The sequence below is a fragment of the Amblyraja radiata genome, chromosome 2, assembly GCF_010909765.2.
Source record: "Amblyraja radiata isolate CabotCenter1 chromosome 2, sAmbRad1.1.pri, whole genome shotgun sequence".
In the NCBI taxonomy this organism is placed as follows: domain Eukaryota; kingdom Metazoa; phylum Chordata; class Chondrichthyes; order Rajiformes; family Rajidae; genus Amblyraja; species Amblyraja radiata.
Genome location: NC_045957.1, coordinates 149,579,309 through 149,605,392, shown reverse-complemented (window position 1 = coordinate 149,605,392; position 26,084 = coordinate 149,579,309). Strand labels below are relative to the sequence as shown.

Genomic DNA, 26,084 nt, shown 5'->3' with positions numbered 1-26,084 from the left:
CGCAGGATGTTCAGTAACCCCAAGTCGGCCGATCTGAGGGACCTGGAGGTGGTGTGGTGGGTGAGCAGACTTTTGATGTAGGTGGGGGCAAGCCCGTTAAGGGCTTTGTAGACATAAAGAAGGATCTTGAAATTTATTTGGAACCGCACAGGGAGCCAGTGGAGAGAGGCCAGGATCGGGGTGATGTGGGCCCTTTTTCGGGTGCCCGTCAGGAGTCTTGCTGCAGCGTTTTGGACCAGTTGCAGGCGGGACAGGGAAGATTGGCTGATGCCTGTGTAGAGGGAGTTGCAGTAATCTAGGCGGGAGGAGATAAAGGAGGAAGATGACTGGACTTTATTGTCTTCCATCACAGCGAGGAATGTTGATTCCACAGTTGTGCATGTTTATGTTAAAAGTTATTTTATGTGCTGTGTGGATTTTTTGCTTTTTTACTTATGGTAACTCGAATTTCACTGTTCCTTAATTGGTACATGTGACAATTAAATTGAATCTTGAATAATCAGTCAATTTCAATTCTATTCTCACCACGTTTTCCAGTCATCCTTCCCAGTCGACTGTGCATTTAGAAGCATTAGCTTATCAAACGTTAGTCTGTAGAAGGGTCCAGATCGGAAACATCACCTGTCCATGTCCTCAGGAGTTGCTGCCCAACCTGCTGAGTTACTCCAGCACTTTGTGTCTTTTGTACAGTTTTATTTATTGTCATGTGTACAGAGGTACAGTGAAGAGACTTTGTTGCGTGCTATCCAGTCAGCGGAAAGACAATACATGATTAAAATCAAGCCATTACAGTGTATAGATACACGATAAGGGAATAACGTTTAATGCAAGATAAAGCCAGCATAAGGATAGTCCAAGGTCACCATTGATTTAGCTAGTCGTTCAGGAATGCCTTCTGGTTGGGGTAGGATGGTTCAGAGGATGTTTTGTTGCATTGAATAATTTGTCCCTAATTGCACAATGACAAGGGTTTTAGACAATAGACAATAGGTGCAGGAGTAGGCCATTCAGCCCTTCGAGCCAGCACCGACATTCAATGTGAACAAGACTGATCATCCCCAATCAGTACCCTGTTCCTGCCTTCTCCCCATATCCCCTGACTCCACTATCTTTAAGAGCCTTATCTAGCTCTCTCTTGAAAGTATCCGGAGAACCGGCCTCCACTGAGGCAGAGAATTCCACAGACTCACAACTCTCTGTGTTAAAAAGTGTTTCTTCTTCTCCGTTCTAAATAACCATATAACCATATAACAATTACAGCACGGAAACAGGCCATCTTGGCCCTTCTAGTCCGTGCCGAACACTTACTCTCACCTAGTCCCATCTACCTGCACTCAGACCATAATGGTGCTTTCTCACGGTGCGACCTGAAGCAAGACTTAACAAGAGTTTAACATCGTGGGAACCTCTGCGATAGCAGTACGGCATTCGTGGACCACCGAGGACCTCCGTGGCACTAATGGCAGGTAGTCGTGTAACTTTGTAAGGTCGGGAGAAAATTCAAACATTTTTGAATTTCTCCAAGAGTGACTTGAGCACTTTTTGGTGAGCGTTGCAACATTGTATGAACGCAGATGCCAGTGCGATATCCGTGCGATATCCGTAATGACACTTGCGGGTACCGTGGGAACTCCTGCGAACGGTAAACCCGGAAGCTTGACAGAAGGAACATAAGGTGAGTAAAAAAGGTGGTCTCAATATCGCCAATGGACCATGTGTCCATCGAGGACGTCCCACCTAATTGTCATTGTTTGAGAATCTTTTTCACAGTAAAGACTTGCAGAGATGCCTCTCACAAGCAAAGAAGGGGTCAAAGAAAGTCAGAAAGTGTTTAGCCATGCAGGTAAATGAGGAGGAAACTCAGCAAGAGAGACAGGTGGAGAGGCAAGAGGAGATGCCAGAGATACCACTGCCTGTGGGCTCCTTGGAGCAGGGAGAGGGTGATCAAGGTGGATTTGAGATTGCCTCCCCAGTAGTGAGTATCTATAACAATATATTAGTTTGTGTACAGGAGAACAATTTAATGTTATCCATGATTTAAAAACATACAATGCTACAGATGTAAAAGTGCTGTTTTCCTTTAATTTATCTTATAAAAGTCTGTCTGTTCCCTGCAAAAACAGCACTTTTACATCTGATTCCCTCTCATCCTGCTAAATTCCAGAGTGTACAAGCCCAGCCGCTCTATTTAAAAGACATTTCAAATTCACCTTTTGACCATTTTTCAATAGGTATGGTAAAGCCTAATCATCAGGTTGCTTTGTTTAGATTTGTGTGCCTAACTTGAATGAGACAACCTAAAAGTCAGATATCCAACAGGATATTTTCTACCATTGCTCCTTGACAGTTAATTTTCTCATTAATATACATTTCAATTTAATTAATATTTCAAGTATCTTGTCGATGAAGCCAACCAAAGGTGGTGAGAATAGAAGTTCATTTTTCCTTGGGCTACACAGCTTCACTGGAGTATCAACAAATTATCCTGTCTGAATAACCAGAGACAACTTGTTAGATAGCAGCTTCCTCTAATTAGTGCATTTCAAATGTTTGGGTAGATTTTTTGGATGGCTGCAGCTCAACTTAAAATTAGAAAAAAAAAGACTTTCCAGCATTTGCTTTTAACCAATTAAAGGCAGATTTTGTGCCAAATGAACAGTGAGAACATAACCCATAAGGAAAATGCTTTCAAGCTAATATCGTTGAAATTATCCCTTAACAGTGACTCCATTAAGAGCCTGTCCCACTTACGCGACATGTCGTGGGGACACGCATGTTTAGCCGAGAGTAGTCACCCAAAGAGTTGTACCTTTTTCTGGGCGCCGCTGGATTTTCAACATTTTGTAAATTTTCGACGACCTGCTGCGACTATGACGGATGCTGGCAGTCACCGTAAAAATCGGGTAAGTGGGACAGACCCTTTACAGTGCTCAATCGATACTTCTACAATTGGCCCTGCTCTTACTTTAAAGGAACTGAGATTCAAATTAACCTCAATGTTTTACTTTTCACTTTAAAAGAGGGAAGCAACATTTCAAATAAATGCCTTGTGGCATCATGATTCACAACATGATTGAAGTGGAAAGAAATGAAAAGGGATTTAATTAAACAAGCATGAGGAATTTCCAGGACTAGGTTTTGTTTTCTCTCTCAATGTCACAAATTACCTCCTGATTGAGAACTAAATATGGATACAAGATGCATGTTGTCCAAGTCATCTCAAAATACTTCCTTTCCATAATGATTTATTCAGCTAAAAATATAAAGTTTGCTTTTGCAAGTTGGATCCAATCTCATAAATGCAAAGGTTGATAACCTGCCATTTTGTTTCTGTATATCTGACAAGACACTTAATATAATGTGGTGCTATCATCGTTCACTACCTACAACAGATCTCATATCTTCATTCATGTGACAAGTAATTAGATTATGGAATTATTGGGAGTGTAGGAAGAGAATTAGCTGTTTCAGTACAGGTGTCAGTAGTTATGGGGAAAGGCAGGAGAATGGGGTTAGGTGGGAGAGATAGATCAGCCATGGTGGAGTCAACTTATAAGGTTATAATTTGAATTGAGTTGAATTAAGCCATTTGGCCCATCAAGACGACTCCGCTATTCAATCAAGGCTGATCTATCAAACCCCATTCTTCTGCCTTCTCCCCTTAACCTCTGACACGTACTAATAAAGATCATCTATCTCTGTCTTAAAAATATCCACGGACGGCCTCCACAGCCTTCTGTGGCAAAGAATTCCACGGATTCATCACCCTCTGACGAAATCAATTTATCTTCATCTCATTCCTAAAATAATGTCCTTAAATTCTGAGGTTATGACCTCTAGTCCTAGACTCTTCCACGAGTGGAAACATCCTCTTCACATCCACTCCATCCAAGCCTTTCACTATTCTGTATGTTTCAATAAGCTCCCCCCTCATTCTTCTAAACTCCAGTGAGTACAGGCCCAGTGCCAACAAACGCTCATCATAGGTTAACCTACTCATTCCTGGGATCATTCTTGTAAATCTCCTCTGCACCCTCTCCAGAGTCGGCACATCCTTCCTCAGATATGGTGCCCAAAATTGATCACATATTCCAAATGCAGTCTTACCAGCACCTTATAGAGCCTCAACATTACACCCCTGTTTTTGTACACAAGCCCTCTTGAAATAAATGCTAGCATTCAGTTAGTTTTCTTTGCTACCGATTCGACTTGCACATTAACTTTTTGGGAATCCAGCATCAGCATTCCCAAGTCCCTTTGCACTTTGCCATAAAGCCTTCAATCCCCTCATCCAAATCATTAATATACAACGTGAAGAGTAGCGGCCCCAGCACCGACCCCTTGTGGAGCTCCACAAGTCACTGGCAGCCAACCAGAAAGAGTGCCCTTTATTGCCACGCTTTTTCTTCTGCCATTCAGCCAACTTGCTATCCATGCTTGGATCTGCCTTTCGAAACCGTGGGATTTCATTTTCCTCAGTAGCCTAACGGTGTGGCACCTTATCAAAGACTTTCCGAAAATCTAAGCAAACACCATCTACTGACATCTCCTTTGTCTGCCCTGCTATTTACTTCTTCAAAGAATTCCAGCAAATTTGTCAAGCATTAGTGATAATTTTACAAAACTCTTTAGATTCTGGAGTAGTTCCTGAGGATTGGAGGGTAGCTAATGTAACCCCACTTTTTAAAAAGGGAGGGAGAGAGAAAATGGGGAATTACAGACCAGTTAGTCTAACGTCGGTGGTGGGGAAAATTCTGGAGTCAGTTATTAAAGATGGGATAGCAGCACATTTGGAAAGTGGTGACATCATTGGACAAAGTCAGCATGGATTTATGAAAGGGTTCAGTTTTGATGTGAATAGAGAACTGGCTGGCAGACAGGAAGCAAAGAGTAGGAGTAAATGGGTCCTTTTCACAATGGCAGGCAATGACTAGTGGGGTACCGTAAGGCTCAGTGCTGGGACCCCAGCTATTTACAATATATATTAATGATCTGGATGAGGGAATTGAATGCGACATCTCCAAGTTTGCGGATGACACGAAGCTGGGGGGCAGTGTTAGCTGTGTGGAGGATGCTAAGAGGCTGCAAGGTGACTTGGATAGGCTGGGCGAGTGGGCAAATACATGGCAGATGCAGTATAATGTGGATAAATGTGAGGTTATCCACTTTGGAGGCAAAAACAGGAAAGTAGACTTTTATCTGAATGGTGGCCAATTAGGAAAAGGGGAGATGCAACGAGACCTGGGTGTCATGGTACACCAGTCATTGAAAGTAGGAATGCAGGTGCAGCAGGCAGTGAAGAAAGCAAATGGTATGTTAGCATTCATAGCAAAAGGATTTGAGTATAAGAGCAGGGAGGTTCTACTGCAGTCGTACAGGGTCTTGGTGAGACCACACCTGGAGTATTGCGTACAGTTTTGGTCTCCTAATCTGACGAAATGCACTCTTGCCATAGAGGGAGTACAGAGAAGGTTCACCAGACTGATTCCTGGGATGGCAGGACTTTCATATGAAGAAAGACTGGATAGACTCGGCTTGTACACGCTAGAATTTAGAAGATTGAGGGGGGATCTTATAGAAACTTACAAAATTCTTAAGGGGTTGGACAGGCTAGATGCAGGACGATTATTCCCGATGTTGGGGAAGTCCAGATCTAGGGGTCACAGTTTAAGGATAAGAGGGAAGTCTTTTAGGGCCGAGATGAGAAAATCATTTTTTACACAGAGAGTGGTGAATCTGTTGAATTCTCTGCCACAGAAGGTAGTTGAGGCCAGTTCATTGGCTATATTTAAGAGGGGGTTAGATGTGGCCCTTGTGGCTAAAGGGATCAGGGGGTATGGAGAGAAGGCAGGGATGGGATACTGAGTTGGATGATCAGCCATGATCATATCGAATGGCGGTGCAGGCTCGAAGGGCCGAATGGCCTACTCCTGCACCTATTTTCTATGTTTCTATGAATGGCCTAATTCTGCTCCTATCATTTCCTTGTATGTGAATACTTGGCCAATAAACGTATTCATTCATTCATTCATCCATCCATCCATTCATTCATGATCTTACAAACTATTTAAGACTGCTGTACCATTCAATTAAATTGGCAATCTGTACATCAAACATGGTTAACACATTTGCTTAAAAAAAGTTCTGTTGGGCTCCGATTTGTGGTGAACACTCTCTCAAGTGGGGTAGGAGATGGGGTATGGGCTGGTAGAAGGGAATTAGATATTCTGTTTAAAGTAACACGAAAACTTACCTTACAAAGCCTAGAAACAATCTTTAATATTGTGAAAATCCATCTCAAGATGGAGCTGGGTGTGAAAATGTGCAGTACGCATATAACCCACTTGGTGCCAATAAATAAGTAGCAACAATCTTTGTGAAGGGTGGGGGGTCATGAAGAACCGCAGCAGCTGAGGACGTTTTCATTGGAAACTTCATGGGAAGACATTCAAAGAAATGATTTGTGTATTGGAATTTCTGACATGGATTGTCCATGTAAAACATCATCACCCACCTTGCAACTACAGACTGCGTTGCTTTGACCTTAGAACTGTGAGAAGGAAACCATCAGGCTAAACTTCAGGCCAAGGCACTGTTTCTCTGGCAGTAAGAAGACCAAGAGATGACCTGAGAAAGATCCTTAAATTTTTGGACGTTTCAAAAAAGGTGTTTTCCACACAGGTGTCCAAATCAAGCAGAAATTAATCTACATAACACCCTTCAACAAGTTGGGATATAATGCATTGCCACATGGAATAGTTGTTAGTGGTAATGTTACATTTGAAGGGAAGATAGACACAAAAAGCTGGAGTAGCTCAGCGGGTCAGACATCATCTCTGGAGAAAAGGAATAGGTGACGTTTTGGGTCGAGATCCTTCTTCAGACTTGATAATCTTCAGTCTGAACTGCTGAGTCACTCCAGCTTTTTGTGTCTATCCCGGTTGTTTTGTGTCTATCTCTGATAACAAGCATCTGCAGTTCTTTCCTACACATTTAAAGGAAAGCTGGCTAAATACACATGAGAGAAAGGGATCTGGGGAAATATTTGCATGATGAATTAAGATGAAAGCTGACTTTATGAAGCATAAATAGTCGGAAATATCTGGATCTATAGAAGTGTTCTGATGCTTCAAAATTCCAGTTTGAATGCATGTTGTGTGCAAACTTCACCAAATTTTCAGAATTATTTTGTATCTTAAAGTCTTTCCTTTGTATAGCTTATTTTTGTCTTCATATATTTTTGTGCATGTGAAAGTGCTCAATTAATCAGTATCATTAAGCAGTGTCTCTAAGGAAGTATTTTTAATTAACATATACGTAAGTATACAAAGAAATGTGTTATGACCTGTAGCAGTTTTAATACTACAGTGGGAGATTTATTTAACATGATTAATAAGTCAGACCTCATCAAGGCAATCATTAATAACCTAAAGATGTTAAAGATACCTGTGGCAGATACTGTTGAAGAGCAGCGTTGAAGACCAATGTACAGGTGAACAGTTGGTGCGTGCCATGATAAATTCATCTGCTTCTGTAGCATTTTTTTGTGGTTACGGTGGATGCCTTATTAAACAGTGCAAAGAATTGTAGAAATTCACTTTGCGCATGGAAATTCATTTGTATTTGGAATTGTTTTCTTTTCCAGCTTTGTGATTTGAGTTCAATTGCACAGGAAATAGCAGTGCAACTGAGCAGAAGTTTGAGCCAGTTAATGGTAACATGGTAGATTTCAGCTTTCAAGAGAACATCTTGCGAGCTGTGTCAAATCAACTAGATTTTCATCCTCACAAACTAAAAAATAATGAGCTTGGATGAATTCAAAAATAGACCCTTAATTTATGAATTTTGTTGTAAAATATCATTGGGATGTACGGATTTAAATCCAGGTAAGGTGCTCGTTTATTGACACCTGACTAGCTCAGCTCAATTTATTGTCACGTGTACCGAAGTACAGTGAAAAGCTTTTGTTGCACGCTAACCAGTTAGCTCCACAATAATCAAATATCATGATCCATTCATGACTGCTCAAGGAGGAAGTGAACCTAGATGAGGGAAAGTGTGAGAAGGAACACATGCTTGTTTCTGTAATATTCCCCCCTCGCTCCACCTCCTAACTTCCTTTGGACTTGTCATCAGAACTGAACTGTCTTATGCTGTCAAGTGAATAAGAAACAATATCAACATGCTGTGCAACACATTTATATGACCTAAAGTTCTTTTTTAAACTATTAAATGTAATCCAAATGTAATCAGGTGCAGCTGGGTTGTTTTAATGGCAGTTCTTTTGGTGATTTTGCCAATGTGTTTTAGTTAATTTTCATCTAGACTGCTACACTTGGTGGCGTTGCAGATACTGAGGAAGGTTGTCAAAGGAGAGAGCAGGATATCGATCAGCTACAGACATGGGTGGAGAAATGGCAGATGGAGCTTAAACTAAACAAGCACTAGACTAAGGGGAAAGTATACAGTAAATAGCAAGCCGCTTAATACCATTGATGCGCAGGGGGATCTTGGGGTTCAACTCCATAGCTTCCTTAAAGTGGCAACACTAGTAATGAATGAATGAATAATAAATTAAGAATGAATTAATGAATAAATAAGTTTATTGGCCAAGTATTCACATACAAGGAATTTGCCTTGGTGCTCCACCCGCATGTGACAACATGACACACAGTGACAGTTAGAAATGACACATAAAACTGGAAATTGGAGGAGCAGCACCACATATTCCGCTTGGGCAGTCTGCACCCTAGCGGCATAAACATTGAATTCTCCAATTTCCGGTAGCCCTTGCTGTCTCCTCCCCGTCTCAGCTCTCCCTCAGCCCTCGGGCTCCTCCTCTTCCATTTTCCTTTCTTCTCCCTCCCCCCCCCCCACCCTACATCAGTCTGAAGAAGGGTTTCGGCCCGAAACGTTGCCTATTTCCTTCACTCCATAGATGCTGCTGCACCCGCTGAGTTTCTCCAGCACTTTTGAGCATTTTTCCCTGTGTGGATATGTCAAAGACTAGAGGGAAGAGCTTAATGCCCCTGTCCCACTTAGGAAACCTGAACGGAAACCTCTGAAGGCTTTGCGCCCCACCCAAGGTTTCCGTGCGGTTCCCGGAGGTTGCAGGTGGTTGCCGGAGGTTGCAGGTAGTGGAAGCAGGTAGGGAGACTGACAAAAACCTCCGGGAACCTCCGGGAACCGCACGGAAACCTTGGGTGGGGCACAAAGTCTCCAGAGGTTTCCGTTCAGGTTTCCTAAGTGGGACAGGGGCATAAGGTCCTTGAGGCCATATAGAACTTTGAAGGAGATGTAATGGGCAAGATTCTTTACACAGAATGGTGGGTGTCCAGAAAATGCTGCCGGGGGTGGTGGTGGATGCAGATAAGAGAATAATTTAAGAGGCTTTTAGTTAGGCACATGCATATGTACAAAACGGAAGGATGTGAATCAGGTGCAGGCTGTGGAAATTGGTTGAACCTGGCATCATGTTTGGCACAGACATTATGTGGTGGAGGACCTGTTCTTGTTCTGGACTGTTCGTGACTCACCTTTATCTTTCCCTTTCCACAGCAGGAGGAGCATGTGAATGGCCACAAACACCTTCGCTAATTCTGACACCATTCCTACTCATGGCTTTGCCAACTGCAGGAGGTAAGTGACCCTGGATGTTGGAGGCATTAGTTTTCTGAACATTTTAGTTAGACAAGAGGAGTAGTTGAATTGCCAATGTATAGAAGACTACAGAGTAGGTCCTGATTGATTGGATTAGTATTGTAAGATGCATGATGGCCAAGGAATATAGTGGGCTGAACAGTCTGTTTCTGTTCTGTATGACTCTGGAACAATTTTATGATGTGTGATTCAGTCCCATTCTGCGGCTTAAAAAACCTTGTTTGAATACATTGGACAACAAAGTTGAAACATTTTAAGTTTGTTGATGGTGACATTAACCATTTTCTATGGTTTATGCTAATGCATGTTTCTGAGTATAATGATGTGCACACTTTGTAGAGAATTTTGTGTAAGAACACTGATACTTCCTCTTTAAATTTGTTTGCACAAATTTGCACAAATGACATAGGGAAGAAGAGGAAGGAGGGTCTGCAACATGAGTTCAGAGAGTTGGGAAGAAGACTGAAATGCAGGACTTCTAGGGTGGTTATCTCTGGATTGCTTCCAGTACCACGTGCTAGTGAGGGCTGGAACAGGGAGATAGGGGATCTGAATGTGTGGCTGAGGGGCTGGTGCAGGGAGCAAGGATTTAGATTTATACACCACTTCTTCTGGGGTAGGGGCGACCTGTACAAAAGGGACAGGTTAGACCTTAACTGGAGGGACCAACGTTCTGGCAGGCAGGTTTGCTAGGGCCATGGGCGGAAATCCTGGGGGGGGTTGGAGGGTGACACGCATGGGGGGGATTGTCCCCCCCCCCCCCTCCCCCCCGCTTTGAGAGGTGGGGGTAATCCCCCCCATGCTTTGAAATCCGGACATTATCAGACGCTTTCTAAGGGCTGAATCGGCCCGTTTGCGGGGCCTTTCAGCGCCCGGCGCGGCTTAAAATCAAACTGCTGCATCGAGGCGATCGAGGCTCCCGATGTTGAAGCCCCCGCCGGCCAATGAAAGGCCCCACGAATGGGCCGATTCAAGCCACACGATTCGGGGCGGATGAAGCTGCTATTGCTGGATTTCGGAGTCGACCGGTCACCAAGAAATTGTGGGTTTTAAACCCACTCACTACACGTGTGGGTTTAAACTAAATAGTGGGGGGGGGGGGGGGGGGGGGGGTGGTGGGGAAGATGCTGGAGTCAATCATAAAAGATGAAATAGTGGCACATTTGGATAACACTCGCAGGATTGGTCGGAGTCAGCATGGATCTGCGAAGGGGAAATCATGCTTGACTAATCTTCTGGAATCTTTTGAAGATGTAACTAGGAAAATGGACAAGGGAGAGCCAGTGGATGTAGTGTACCTGGACTTTCAGAAAGCATTTGATAAGGTCCCACATAGGACATTAGTGGGCAAAATAAGGGCACACGAAATGGCGGGACTGTCATATGTTGAAAGAATGGAGTGACTAGGCTTGTATACACTGGAATTCAGAAGGATGAGAGGGAATCTTATTGAAACATATAAGATTATTAAGTGATTGGACACGCTAGCGGCAGGAAACATGTTCGGAGTCCAGAACCAGGGCCCACAGTTTAAGAATTAGGGGTAGGCAATTTAGAATGGGGATGAGGAAAACATTTTTCACCCAGAGAGTTGTGAATCTGTGGAATTCCCAGCCTCAGAAAGCAGTGGAGGCCAATTCTCTGGATGCTTTCAAGAGAGAGTTAGATAGACCTCTTAAAGATAGCGGAGTCAAGGGATATGGGGAGAAGGCAGGAATGGGGTACTGATTGTGGATGATCAGCCATGATCACAGTGAATGGCGGTGCTGGCGGTGAATGGCCTACTCCTGCACCTATTGTCTATTGTCTATAACATGTTTACATGATTGCAGAATATTAGCAAGAGACATTTTATTATTTCCTACGCATTCGGTCTCATGAGTAATCTCAAAGTATGGATCTGAATTCAAATCAATCAGTGGTTCATCTGGGACTTTGAGCTAAAGCTGTTCTTTTGTTGAGAGGCAATCTTTCTGGTTGATGTTTATGATAAGCACATGATGTGGTTGTTCCACTTGGCAAACTTTATACTATGATCAAATTTCACACGAGCAACACTTTTCAAATAACATTATTGTTTCCAAGCGGTGACAATACTCTTTTGTGCCAACAAAAACGCTACTATGTTTCCTAATCATTGGAGTCAGAAACGTCAAAATTATATTTTGAGAAAGACTATTTTACTACTGGCATTAAGCTAACTTTTAATGAACGGTATAACCACAATCTAAAAGAACGTAATGATGGAAAAGTGTCTGTGGCCAAGCATTTCATTCCCTCCTTGGTCTCCCATTGTTTCTTCAGTAACAAGGAAAGACACCAAATGCAGGAGTAACTTCTTCAGCACCTCCATGCAAGAGGAAGGGAAATGCCATGAGCTGTAGATTTCTGATGCATTTGTGAAACTTGTTCCTTGTTGAAATGGCCTCCCTATTCTAACAAAGTTATGATGTACTTCTCATAAAAGAACAGTGTAATGTCCAGAATGACTGCAATATAATTCCCATTAAAGCTGACAAGAGATTGCATATCTGACGTAAGGTGCCAAGTGTTCATCAGATGGTGAAAATCAAGAAAAACTGTAGATGTTCTAAGTGTGAAAATAAAAACAAGTATTTATTGTCGTTTGCAATAATATCAGCAGCTTACATCAAGATTGGGCTTTGGACCAATATTGTTGTTTATGTGAGATACTAAATCAGTAACACAGTTATTTATTGTATTTTTAATGACTGCACGCATTATTTGACTGGAATGAGAAAAGATGGGATTCTCCATCCTGGAGACTCGATTGTTGAGCTAATTGAAAATAGAGATCAATGGACCTGTTTTTTAGGGGAATCTAAGGATAGTGGAAGAAAATGATACAAAGAGGATAAGCTACAGCCCTGGTGAATGACAGAGGAAGGAACTGCAGATGCTGTTTTAAACCAAAGGGACACAAAATGCTGGAGCAACTCAGCAGGACAGGCAGCACCTCTGGAGAGAAGGAATGGGTGACGTTTCAGGTTGAGACCCTTCTTCAGACAGCAAGTTTTATTCATTCACCTAACCTAACCCTAACCCTAACGCTAACCATAGCGTTTCGAGATTCCTCCCCCAAACCACACTACCTCCCTCTGCACCTTGTTCTTGGATCAGGGTCCTAGTTATCTGCTCCTTAGGCAGCATCAAGTTCAGGTATTCTTTGTATAAAACTTTAAATTGCAGAACATGCCACATTTCGTCTGCTCCACTGCAAAATCTCCTCAAGGTATGCCTACTTTGATGATGTTCTTCTTCCTCCTCTCTCCGACAAAAGTTCTGCAACATCCCCTCTCACTGCTATCCCTGTATCTCCCCCTCGCCTGACTCTCAGTCTCAAGAAGGGCCTCTCCAGAGATGCTGCCTGTCCCGCTGTGTTGTTCTAGCATTTTGTATCTATCTCTGGTGCATGGTGGATCTGGCTTGAAGAGTCAGGTGGTCCTCCACTGCTCATGTTTGTTCTTTCAAGTTGCGAAAATCAGTGGAATACTCATGCCCATAATCTAATGCACAATGTCCATCTCATCCTGTGCTCCTCTGCTCATTCTGCACTTCATTGATTTTGATCACCGTGAGATAGTTGACCACGCCTTCATCTGCTTAAGTTTTAAGATTTGGAATTGCCAATTTAAACCTATCCTAAACTAAGCTTTCCACTCCTTTTTTAAATACTCCATTATGCCAACCCCCTTGGCCAAGACCATTACTCTTATATAAAATAACTAGACTAAGTGGGACCCGTTGGGTCCCAGCATCACACGGGAGGGCTGGTCACCAACGCAATATTCCACCTCTCCACCAATTCCAATATTGCTCGCCAGTGGGGGGGAGGGGCTTTCTGTTGCGCTAGTATGGGTGTTGCGGGCTGAAGGTACTGGTTTCCAGAGGGCTGGTATAGACATTGTGGGCCGAATGGATTCTTGGGCTGGCAGCCAACTGTTGCAACGATTTTAAAAGCCAAGCCAAGTCAAACAATTTGGCTGCAGCCACCCGACAACCAAAATTCATTTTGTGAAACAAAACATTTTTAAAAAGGCGAGGCAAACAATTGGGCAGCAGCCACCGGACAACTAAAATTCATTTTGTGAACACAAACTTTTTAAAAAAAAGGTGAGGCAAATAATTGGGCAGCAGCCACCTGACAACCAAAATTCATTTTGTGAACACAAACTTTAAAAAAAAAGGTGAGGCAAACAATTGGGCAGCAGCCACCTGACAACCAAAATTCATTTTGTGAACACAAACTTTAAATGAAAAGGCAAACAATTTGGCAGCAGCCACATCGAGGGGACTCACCGTAGAGTAGATGTGCGTTCAGTGTTATTCACAGCTCAGAGAGCCGTGACCCTCTCGCTTCCTGGATCTGGCACAGACTGAGTGAGGCACGACACTTCCGGGTTTTATAATCCCTCCCCCTCCCCCCTGCCACCAGCGGGGGCAGCAGAGAGCATGGGGAATTTTTAAAAAACATTATTATCTCTCTGATTTTTCATCGTTGGGAAAAATCCTCTGGTCCCGGAAGGCGGAGGGGGGCTCTGAGCGTGGTGGCCAAAAATGACAACTGTAGGTGGCAGCGTTCTCTCGGAAATCGCGCTACAGTGGGCCAAAAGCGGTCAAGATCAGGCTTTTAGTAATATAGATAGATATCAGACCAAGCAGGAAATACTCAGATCAGGTTGTTTTGCCAGGTAGTTTATTGAGCCTTGATTTCTGTAGCACCATACACTGTCTATGGATTTAATGGCCATTGTGAGGCTTCATGTCAGATTGCAATTTTCCATTTGTGACTGCAGATAAATTCAATATTCATTGCACTTTAAATTTATTTTTTTTTGTACGCCAGAAGCTAAACATTTTTTTGCACTCACTCTTCATGTTCATAAGTGATGGGTGCAAAATTATCCATTCGGCCAATCAAGTCTACTCCGCCATTCAATCATGACTCATTTATCTATCTTTCCCTCGTAACCCCATTCTCCTGCCTTCTCCCCATAATCCCTGACACCCGTACAAATCAAGGTCTTGGACTCCACCAGCATTTATTATCCATTCTGGATTGCCTTTGAGAAGGTAGTGGTGGCACATCTTCACAAAATCTGGATTTTAACCCCTTGGTGAGCAAGGCTAGCCAATGCATATTTAAATAAGGATGTAATTTGAGGGAAGCCTGGCAGAGATTTGTTTTAAACTTTTGGCCACAAGAAATGTGTGTTCTGGAGGAACTGTTGCTTAAGCTCCAGCGAAGCCTCACTTTCAATGCCTAATCAAGCCAATGCATTTTAATTTGTTCACATTTAAAAGAGAGAAAAACAAATAGATGTTGAAAGTGAAGATCAAAAAGTAAATTTAGCAATTAAGAATGCAAGTTTGCAAGGGAGATGAAAGACATTGCCTTGGGTTTTCTGGAGGCTGCACAAATGAGAAGGTTCAGCATGTGACTTGCTCACTACATGATGTACATTTTAGTCACAATGAAATTGATATCTCTGAAGAAGTGAGAGTTTAATTAGCAACAAGCTGGAGGCTAAATGGATGGCACTTACTTCAAATTACCTTATTTGGAACCTTTAGAGTGATAGACCTCTGATTTTTAGTCATCAACTATTATATAAAATAAATCTATGCAGCTAATTGTTAATGAGACCCTGCCAGGCATTACTTTTTCTATACATTTTTCACCCCTTCAGGTTACAAATGATTGTGAAATCTAAAACTCTACTTAGTATTTAATACGAAGCAGTGGGATATAAGATTATCTTTCTGCCGTGGCAACATTTTCTTTTATCATTCATAATTCAGTAAATGAATGACAGTTTCAGCTCAATTATATTTCACCCTCTTTTAAACTTGTATCTGTGCAAGTCTTACATTTGATAACAAGCCAAATGTACATTGATCTTGTAATCAGTCTGCTTATTTTGATCAGTGACATCCCAACTGCTTTGCTTTCATTATCATTTGGTTTTGTTAATAAAAAATAAAACCCATTGCTGATTTGCTGTTTGAAATATTGATTATTGCGTTTCACTTTAAAACAAAATATTTAGGAATTGGAGAGGCTGTTGAGAATTTATGAGCTAAGAGATCAATCAGAAATATTTGCGATATACAGTTATGGGTAATGTACTTACATCTCATTTGATAAATTATTAAGCAATGCCAATTTCACGTGGATATTATTAAGGTGCATCTAATCTCAATTAGAGTTGGTCATTTGGAGAAAAGATGGCCCCAAGCGGCCGTCTTCTACCGCGGGCGCGGTATGGACTTACAATCTCCACTGGAGGGGAGCTTCGACCGCCGGCCCTGCAGACTGCGGTGCTTCCGGCTGCGGCACGGCAGGTACTTTAAAACTTTGACCGCCGGCCTGCGGCCTACACCAGCCTGAAGCCGCGGTCTCTGGTTTGTAAGAGCCGATCCTGGACTCACCTTGACTTTGACTTTGTCCCTTACCATCTGGACGCCCGCAGCAACGGCTGTGGAGGGTGGAGGTCCCGACCACGGGGGAAAATGGAGGAGGACTGGCCAAGCTCTGTGCCTTCCACCACAGTGATGAATGCTGTGGTGGATGTTTGTGTAAAATTTTAATGTGGTTGTGTTCTTTATTATTGTACCGCTGCTGGCAACCCAAATACCACCGACCTTGGTTGTGTGGCAATAAAATTATTTCTATTCTATTCTATCAGAAAATTGGAAATATTGCTTTCATTGTTTTTTCAATGTATTCATTTCCTATGATCTGAGCATCACTGGCAAGTCCAGCATTAATTGACCATCCCTAGTTATCCTTGGGAAGGTGATGAGGAGACACCTTGAACAGCTGAAGTTCTCTGATAGCAACACTTGTGGTGTTTTGGGGGAGTAGGTTCCAGAATCTTGACCCAGACAATGATGTGGAAGGAAAATTGAAGATGATAGTGTTCACATGATCCTGCCCTATTGTGTTGGTGGTGGTTGGTAGAGGTTGTGACTTTGGGAGATGGGAGCCTGAAATTTGCAACATCCAGGTTCAGGAACAGCTGCTTCCCCACAGCCACAGCCATCAGACACAATCTCTGAGTATTGAAGAGGCTAATGAGAGGAAACGCACAAAGTACCAGGAACTGGTGGAGATGTGCCAGGACAGAGGCTGGAAGACACACTATGAGCCCATAGAGGTGGGCTGTAGAGGCTTTGTAGCCTCACTCTGTGAGGTCCTCAACCAGTTGGGCATTACGGGGCTGGCAAAGAAGAGGGACATTCAATCCGCAAGCAAAGCCGCAGAGAAAGCCACGAGGTGGATTTGGATTAAGAGGGCTGATCCATGGACGGTTGCTGCTGGGACATAAGTCAGGGTTTGATCAACCCCGGCTGGGTCGCCTGGGCGAGGGTGTCTGATGTTGTCAGACCCGAAACACCCGATGACCCCAGGTCACATCACTGAGGATGCGTCCCAGCAAACCTAGATGATGTATCTTTCACACCTATTGCACTTTATCTGTTTATTTATATGTGTATGTATATATATTCTATGGTATATGGACACACTGATCTGATCTATGCCTACAATATTCTGTTGTGCTGCATCAAGCAAGAATGTCATTGTCCTATCTGGGACACATGACAATAAACTCTCTTGACCTGACTTGACTTGGTGTTGGGGTAGCCTGGGTGAGTAACTGCTGCATATTTTATAGATCGAATTCCGAGGAGTGGATTGGTATGATCCGGACAATGTAAAGCTTCTTATTGGGGGTGCAAGTGAAGTGTACTCCATCATTTGTTGCCGTGTGCATTGCAGATGGGAGAAAAGTTTGGCATTGTCAGGAAGTTACAACCTAACGTTCAGTGCAAGATTATTCTGGCACCTTTCAACCAGATTATTGATCTCCCTCATATACTGTGAGTTGTAATTACCTGCTATTTGTCCAGCAGTTGTGAATTTATAGATGGTGTTGGAGCAGTGTCTGGCTACAGAGTCATGGGTATGAAGTAGAGAAGGATAATAAGCATACAGGCTTGAGTTGAATAACTCGAGAAGGATAATAAGCATACAGACTTGAAGATCTGTTATTATCACCGGAGGAGGGAGATGGCAACCCTGCCGGCAGTCTGTTCATTTTTTCATCCTTTTTATTATTTTTAGCGATTGTTTAAAGTTTGTTTTCATGTTCTTCTGTTTGTTTTATGTGGGGGGAGGTGGGGGGGACCTTTTTTTCCAGTTTTTACCTTCACGGAGAGGTGATCATGTTTCGGATCACATTCTCCAGGCTCTGCAGCCTACCATTGATGGAGTTGAAAAGCCGCCTCGGACTGTCGTGAGCCCCCCCGCTGGGCGCGGACTTAACATAGGAACGGATCCCTTGCCTGGGATCGCTCCCACCGCGGCCTACGGACTTACCATCAAGGGCTCACAGTCTCGGGAGAGGCCGAGTCGGAAGCTCCAACGCCACAGAAGGTTCGACCAGCCCCGACGTGAGGTTCGATCGTCTGGCGCGGGGGAGCTGACAACCCCTCGATGCGGGAGCTGAACGCCTCGACGCGGAGGGCCCAAACGCTACCGACTACGGGACTCAAGACCGTCCCGTCACCAGGGGGCTCGAGGCCCCCGACCAAGGAAGAACAAAAAGGGAAGGACTTGAACTTCATTTTGCCTTCCATCACGGTGAGGGTTGTGTAGGAGTCACTGTGATGGATGTTCATGTTAATATGTGTTTTTTGAGTGTTGCTTTTTTAAAAAAATTGTATGATTGACCTGCCCAGTGAAATATCTATACACTAATTGGTGTATGTGACAATAAATGAACCTTATGAGTTGCTCTATGTTGATGGTTATAGAGGAAATGTTGTGGCCAATTCGTATTGATTGAGGTTTAGCCATGAGGAACTCGAGGATCAAGCTGCATGGGCACGAACAGAGACCCAGTTTGGACTGGATGATGGTGCTGAATGCCAAACTGTCGTAAATGAACAACAGTCTAACATATGTGTCCCTGTTGCCTAAGTGGCCCAGTGCAGTGGAGAGCCAGAGAGATTGCATCTGCTGTTGTTCTGTGGTAGGTGAGTAGAGGAGGGGCTAGGTTCTTACTAAGGCAGGTGGTGATATGTACCAAAACCAACCTTTTGAAGTACTTCATCAAAATGGGCGTGAATGCCACTGGTCGATAGTTACTGAGGCATGTTACCTTTCTCTTCTTGAGCATTGTTATTATGGCAGTCCATTTGAAGTGGATCTCATGAATTTGATTTTTGAAGAAACTAACCTTCGTTAATGAAGACAGGGCAGTAGAGGTTGACTATATGGACTTCAGCCAGACGTTAATGGGTCTGTCCCAGTTGGAGATTTTTTTAGGCAACTGCCAGTGACTGTCATAGTCATAGCAGGTCTCCGAAAAACTAGCGGCAACCTACGTCATCCTAGCGACAACCTACGACAGCACCTACGTCAGGAGAAGTCAAGCTACGCTCATTGGCATCAAACCCACTGTCGCTGAAAATGTTTCAACATGTTGAAAATTTAGCGGCGACCAGAAAGACACTACGACTTTTTGCACGACTGAGGAGATGACTCCCGGAAACACCGGCAAACATGTGGCGACAAACTAGTCGCCTGTAGTTGCCTAAAAAATCGCCTACGTTGGACAGGCCCATTAAGGTTCCATATGGTCCCACATGGCAGACTGCTCTGGAATATTGCATGGCATCCAGGGAGATATAGCTAACTGGTACACTTGGTAGGAAACAGAGGGTGGTGGTAGAAGGTTGTGTTTCAAACTGGAGGCCTGTGTCTCAAGGTTTGGGGCTGGGTCCATTGCTGATTATCAACTTTATCAATGATTTGGATAAGAATGTACAAGGAATGATTAGTAAGTTTGCAGATGACATTAAAGTATGATAGATAGTGAAGATTGTTAACAAGAATTACAAAGAGATCTTGATAAGGTGGGCTAGTGGACGAAGAAATAACAAATTGAATTTATTCAGATAAGGTATTGCATTTTGCATAATCAAACCTGGATGGGACCTTCACAGTTATTGGTAGTGGCCTGCGTTTGTAGAAGAGACGGAATCAGGAGAACAAGCACATTACAGTGAACGTGATGTAGGTAGATAGTGTGCTGAAGGTAGCTTTTGTCATGTTGGCCTCCATCAGATATGGAATTGAGTATAGAAATTGGGAAGATTCTGTTCGGTGAGGCCACGCTTGGAGTACTATGTTCAATTGTGGTCACCCTCCTAAAGAAAATATGCCTTTAAGCTGAAAAGAGAGCAGAAAACAGTTACAAGGATGTTACCAGTACTCGAGAGCTTAGGCTATGGCAAGACTATGATCAGCCATAATCATATTGAATGGCGGTGCTGGCTCGAAGGGCCGAATGGCCTACTCTTGCACCTATTTTCTATGTTTCTCTGTTTCTAAGACGTTGAGCAGACTTGGGCTTTCTTCCTTGGAGAGCAGGAAGCTGAGGGGTGATCTTAATGGGTGTATAAAATCTTGAGGGGAAAAGATAGTGTGAGTGCACAGTCTTTTTCCCAGGGTAGGGGAATCAAGGACTAGTTGGCATAGGTTTAAGATAAAAGGGGAAATATTTAACAGGGATCTGAGGGACAAATTTTTCACACAAAGGATAATGAAAAAAGCTGCTAGAAGAGATACAATAAAAGACATTTGGATAGGTAAATAGACAGGAAAGATATGAGCAGGGTAAATAGGACTAGCTTAGATCGGGCATCTTGGTCGGTGTGGACGAGTTGGGCCAAAGGGCCTGTTTCGGAGCTGTATGACTCCGAGTCTTCGAACACTGGATATTCTACTGACAACATTTTACACTATGGTTAAAAGGATTGGATTTGTCCTGATTTTTGTGAATAGGATGCACATGATTAATTTTCCACCTTGTCAAATAGATGCCAATACTTTGTACATAATGGAACAGATTGATTGGAGGCACAGCTGCTGCTGGAATGAGCTACAGTACCTCAATTCCACAGCTGCCATGTTGATATGCCATCCTTTATGTCATGTGGATTCAATCAAAGTGGTTGGGAAATGATGTGTGTGCTGGAGGGGATCACAGGATAATCTTGAGATGTGCCATCTATTTGGCATTTTTGTCTAAACATGGCTGCGAATGGCCCCTATAATTGAGGAGGGGTTATTCTTGGAGGCGTATATGTGAAAAAAATCATTGCATAGAAACATAGAAAACATAGAAACATAGAAAATAGGTGCAGGAGTATGCCATTCGGCCCTTCGAGCCTGCACCGCCATTCAATATGATCATGGCTGATCATCCAACTCAGTATCCTGTACCTGCCTTCTCTCCATAGCCCCTGATCCCTTTAGCCACAAGGGCCACATCTAACTCCCTCTTAAATATAACCAAAGAACTGGCCTCAACTACCTTCTGTGGCAGAGAATTCCAGAGATTCACCACTCTCTGTGTGAAAATTGTTTTCCTCATCTCGGTCCTAAAAGATTTCCCCCTTATCCTTAAACTGTGACCCCTTGTTTTGGACTTCCCCAACATCGGGAACAATCTTCCTGCATCTAGCCTGTCCAACCCCTTAAGAATTTTGTAAGTTTCTATAAGGACCCCCCTCAATCTTCTAAAATCTAGCGAGTACAAGCCGAGTCTATCCAGTCTTTCTTCATATGAAAGTCCTGACATCCCAGGAATCAGTCTGGTGAACCTTCTCTGTACTCCCTCTATGGCAAGAATGTATTTCCGCATAGTATTCATTAAGGTTGTTCTTGGGGTAAATGCACCCCCTGTTCACAACTAGACTTAATAGGAATGTTGAGGCTCAATTTTATCTGTTGGTTGTACAATGACTTTGGTCTGTCTGTTGCGTGCAACATGCACTAGGCTGACTCGTCAAAATTGAGGTGCGTCAATTTGAATTATTGCTTTTCCTTAATCCCCACATCTTTTCCCTCTGTTCTAAACTGGGTAAATTAAGACAATGGTGTTGAAATATTAATTGTCACCGAATTTGAGGAAATGTGGTGTGCCTGCATGCTGGGAGATGAACTAGAAATGCACTTGTGATGTTATGGAAAGATGCTGTGGGATGTTGGGAGCAAATCAATGCAAAATGATCAATTGGTGTAGATCAATAGTTTCTTGAAAACAAGATCCTTGGTAGATGAATTTCAGAATCACACTATTTATTGGCTTTTATTTAAAAAAAAGGGTGGTGCACTAAAACAAGGAACAAATTTAACATGGCCCTTTGGAATAATTGAAGAGTTCGAGAGACTGTGTGGGTGAAGTGTGTGCAGAATGATGAGTCATCCAGTATATGATCACAAACCAAGGATGAGTGTAAAGGGCCTGTCCCACTTGCATGTGATTGCGTGCGTTTGGCGCGACCTACCGGAAGCGGATGTCGCGCTAAGTTCGCGCGTGACGTCATGTACGCATATAAAGGGGGGTTGCTGGCTGCTGTTCCATGATCATCATGGAAGAGATGCAGATTGCATTGCTGCAACAGCGACAGAGACTTCTGTTAGAAGCAGCCCTCATGCTTGCAAATCAGCTGGGCAGGAGGCGGGCCGACTGAATTTGGGCGTCGCACGGCGTCGGGCGGTGACGTCATCACGTAATGACACGCGCTAGGCGTACGGCGTCAAGATGCTGCGTACGCCTTCAAGACGCCGCGTACGACGTCAAGACGCTGCATACGATCGCAATCCGCCTGCGTGCGTATGCGGGCTGACAGGCCGTTGGCGCGCGAAGATTTCGGTCACTGCAGGAATTTCGGAGCCCCGCGCGATGTTGGGACCAGCCCCGCACAACTCCATACCCCTCCGCACTTCTAAGTGGGACCGGCCCCACACGGCCATATGGTGCCCGTACGCCTCAAGCGACCACGAGATCATGTAATTTGCGAGCCAAGGTCACGTAAGTGGGACAGGCCCTTAAGGGACTAAAAGTAATATTTCTGTACAAAAATTATTGGATAATGTAATGCTTTACCCAAAGCAAGTAATTAAGGCATAGTTCACTGAATTTGTTGCTGCAAGGATGGATACATGTTTGGAACCAAAGCAAAGCTATGTAGACAGGCTAGAGTAATTAGCTTTTGACTGTTCAACAAAGGCCTTGTGCTTAACGTGCTTGTTGTATATTGGAAATATCTATGTTTCTTATTGTTGCAGCAGAGCACAATCATTTTTACTGTGAGCCAGGAGCTTGTATCAATACGTTCTTTTCACAGAGTGCCCATTATTACATTACATTCTATTCCTGCAAGGAGCACAATTGAAATGATGTGCAAAATGAAGCAACAGTCTAATCAATGAAAAGAGCAAACTCGTAATCAATATGATTGGGGCGGGAGGAGGGGGGAATCTTTTTATAAAGAGTGGCGTTGCATTGTTCCACATTTGATATTGGTTTGGGGGGAAGGGAATTGGCAACCTGCAGTCCAATAGTACGTATTAAAACTTGACAATGTGATAACACAGTTGATGTAGGTTAATACCAGCAGTTATAAGAGCAAAGAGCAGTACAGCACAGGCTCAGGCCCTTTGGCCCATAACATCTGTGCCGATCATGAGACCAATTTAAACTAATCTCTGCCTGCGTGTGATCGATATCCCTTTATTTCATGCATGTCTATGTAAAAAGTATCTAAAAGCCTCTAAAATACAATATTTGTATCTGCCACCGCCACCACCCCAGGCACCCACCACCCACCATGTATATAAAAAAAATGTTTAAGAAGGAACTGCAGATGCTGGAAAATCAAAGGTAGACAAAAATGCTGGAGAAACTCAGCGGGTGCAGCAGTATCTAAGGAGCGAAGGAAATAGGCAACGTTTCAGATCGAAACCCTTCCTCAGACTTTAGTATATGAAAGAAACCTTGCCCTACAAATCTCCCTTAAATTACATCTCTCACCTTAAAGCCAAGCGCTCCAGTCTTTGACCCTGGAGAGAACGGATCCTACCCTGGAAGTTGGGGTGGGAGATTGCAACCTTCATGTGGTCCGCCCTGTTTCGACAAACGCAATCAACCCGGCGTGCACAATCAAATAAGATCAAATAGAACAAGTTGTCCAACAACTTTAGGCTGTGCACGCCATACGCAAGAAGAAGAAGACCCTGGAAGTTGCACTGCAAGTAATTGGAAATTGGTTTGACTGGATGCAATATTTGAAAATCCAAATTGGCTTTAGTGACATTCACAATATCAGCAGGACAAGTTGTAAAAGACTTTAAGCGGAGCAAGGAACTGCAGATGCTGGTTTACACTGAAGATAGACAGAAAATGCTGGAGTAACTCAGCAGGTCAGGTAGCATCTCTGGAGAAAAGGAATAGGTGACGTTTTGGGTCGAGACCCTTCTTCAGACTGAAGATTTTATGTCTGGGTGATACAGTAGATATTTTTCATCTCCTTTTGCTCTTGGTGCAATAGAAATGACCTTGGCTTGAAACCTAGACAGTACCCTCTAGGATGTTCACTCATGCTTATGGAGATATGAAGTGCTGAGTACTCACTGCAGCGATGACTAGTTCATTTGCTGATATACATTTATTCGTATTTACTAAGGTAGGTCTGCTGGGTTCTTATCTGTATTTTTTTTTTTCCATTTGTGGAGAATGATACTCATTTTCTGCTCGGCCTATTCAGCAGAACGACCTTAATGAATACTGCGAAAAAATTGCAATGATTTCTTCACATCGTTAGTCAAAGTTTCTAACTCTGTGCTTCAATGATACCAAATGCATAAATATATTTGCTAACTAATGGAACGGAAGTGGTGAGCACTCTTGTGGAAACTAGGTGCTTTGCTTCACTATGATCATTGTCTGAGGTTCCTTTAACATTTTGGAGGGGCAACCAAGAATAAAAAAATGAAACTGGCACAGAGGTAAACTTCCACCAGATAACTGCAAAACTTTTCTGTTAGTGTGTAAATGGATTTGCAGAAAATTGTGGGAATAGGTAAGAAATTCCAGAGTAGGACACATGGCTGGTAGAGTCTGGGTATTAAGTACAGAAGTTAAACCATTAAAGGGCCTGTCCCACTTCGGCGACCTTGGCTCGCAAATTACGCGACCTCGTGGTCGCTTGAGGCGTACGGCCACCATATGGCCGCATGGGGCCGGTCCCGACATCGCGCGGGTCTCCGAACTTCTTGCAGTAGCTGAAATCTTTGCGTGCCAACGGCCTGTCGGCACGCAGGCGCATTGCGGTCGTACGCAGCGTCTTGACGGCGTACGCCTAGCGCGTGGCGTTGCATGATTACGTCACCACCCGGCGTGGCATTGCGTGATGATGTCACCGCCCGATGCCGTGCGACGCCTAAATTCAGTCGGCCCGCCTCCTGCCCAGCTGATTGGTAAGCATGACGTAAATGATGTCACGTGCGAACTTAGTGTGTACTTAACGCGAACTTCGCGTGAACTCCGCTTCCGGTTGGTCGCGCCAAACACACGCAATCGCATGCAAGTGGGACAGGCCCTTATGTTACACAAGTTGTACAAGACATTGTTGAGGTCACATTTAGAGTACTGTGTTTAGTTTTGGTTTTATTAGGAACCCGTGGGAAAACCTTTTCACTCAGGATGGTGGGTATGTTGTATGATACTATAACAGCATTAAAAAAAACCCCACTTAGACAGGTACAGGATAGGAATGTTTGAGAGGAAATTTGGCCAAATACTGGCAAATGTGACTAACTTAGATGGATTATCTTGGTAGGCATGGATGAATTGGGCTGAAGGCTTGTTTCTGTGCACTATGACTCTGCCTCTGCGACTCTATGACTATTGAGCCTCACCATAGAGAATTCCAGGTTTTTCAACTCATTATACTGTAAAACTCCTGATAATTTATCTATGTCCTACTCATTGCTATGAGTGGATCATAGTCCATCAATCCTGAAGGCTGTTTACATAAACTGTTAACTTCATGGTGCTAATGTAATTTTACCCCAAGCATCTTAAATCTAGTTACTAACAATTTAGCAGAGTCCATGTGGTTTAAGTACATTCATCTGTGATGGTAATGTTGAAATATAAATCTACAGGTAGGTTACATGTTTATGGCTGAAAGAATTGAGAGATAAATCAGGTCGAAGCAAATGGGTGAAAATTCTCACTTTATCGAGGCTGATGATCAACTTTAGACATGATTTATTTAATTCACTTTTTCATGATTGCCACAATTCAATGGAAGCATCCTGATTGAAATACCTTGGGGATACATGAAGTTCCAACTAAATGCAATGAACTACATGGTTGCATTTGTATTTGAATTTGAAGCTTGAAAAGGTGCACCACCAGAGAAACATAGAAAATAGGTGCAGGACGAGGCCATTCGGCCCTTCGAGCCAGCACCTCCATTCAATATGATCATGGCTGATCATCCAACTCAGTATCCCGTACCTGCCTTCTCTCCATACC

General features: G+C 43.4%; 1 protein-coding gene across 5 annotated transcripts in view; it reads left to right on the top strand.

Annotated features, from left to right (window-relative positions):
• Positions 1 to 26,084, top strand: part of ctnnd2 (catenin delta 2) — a 1,121,748-nt gene that overhangs the window by 26,013 nt on the left and 1,069,651 nt on the right. For all 5 annotated transcript variants that reach the window (XM_033017096.1, XM_033017092.1, XM_033017086.1 and 2 more), the window contains exon 2: positions 9,559 to 9,639. In XM_033017096.1, the coding sequence (XP_032872987.1) occupies positions 9,618 to 9,639 (22 nt within the window). In that variant the 5' untranslated portion in view covers positions 9,559 to 9,617. The remainder of the gene's footprint in view (positions 1 to 9,558; positions 9,640 to 26,084) is intronic.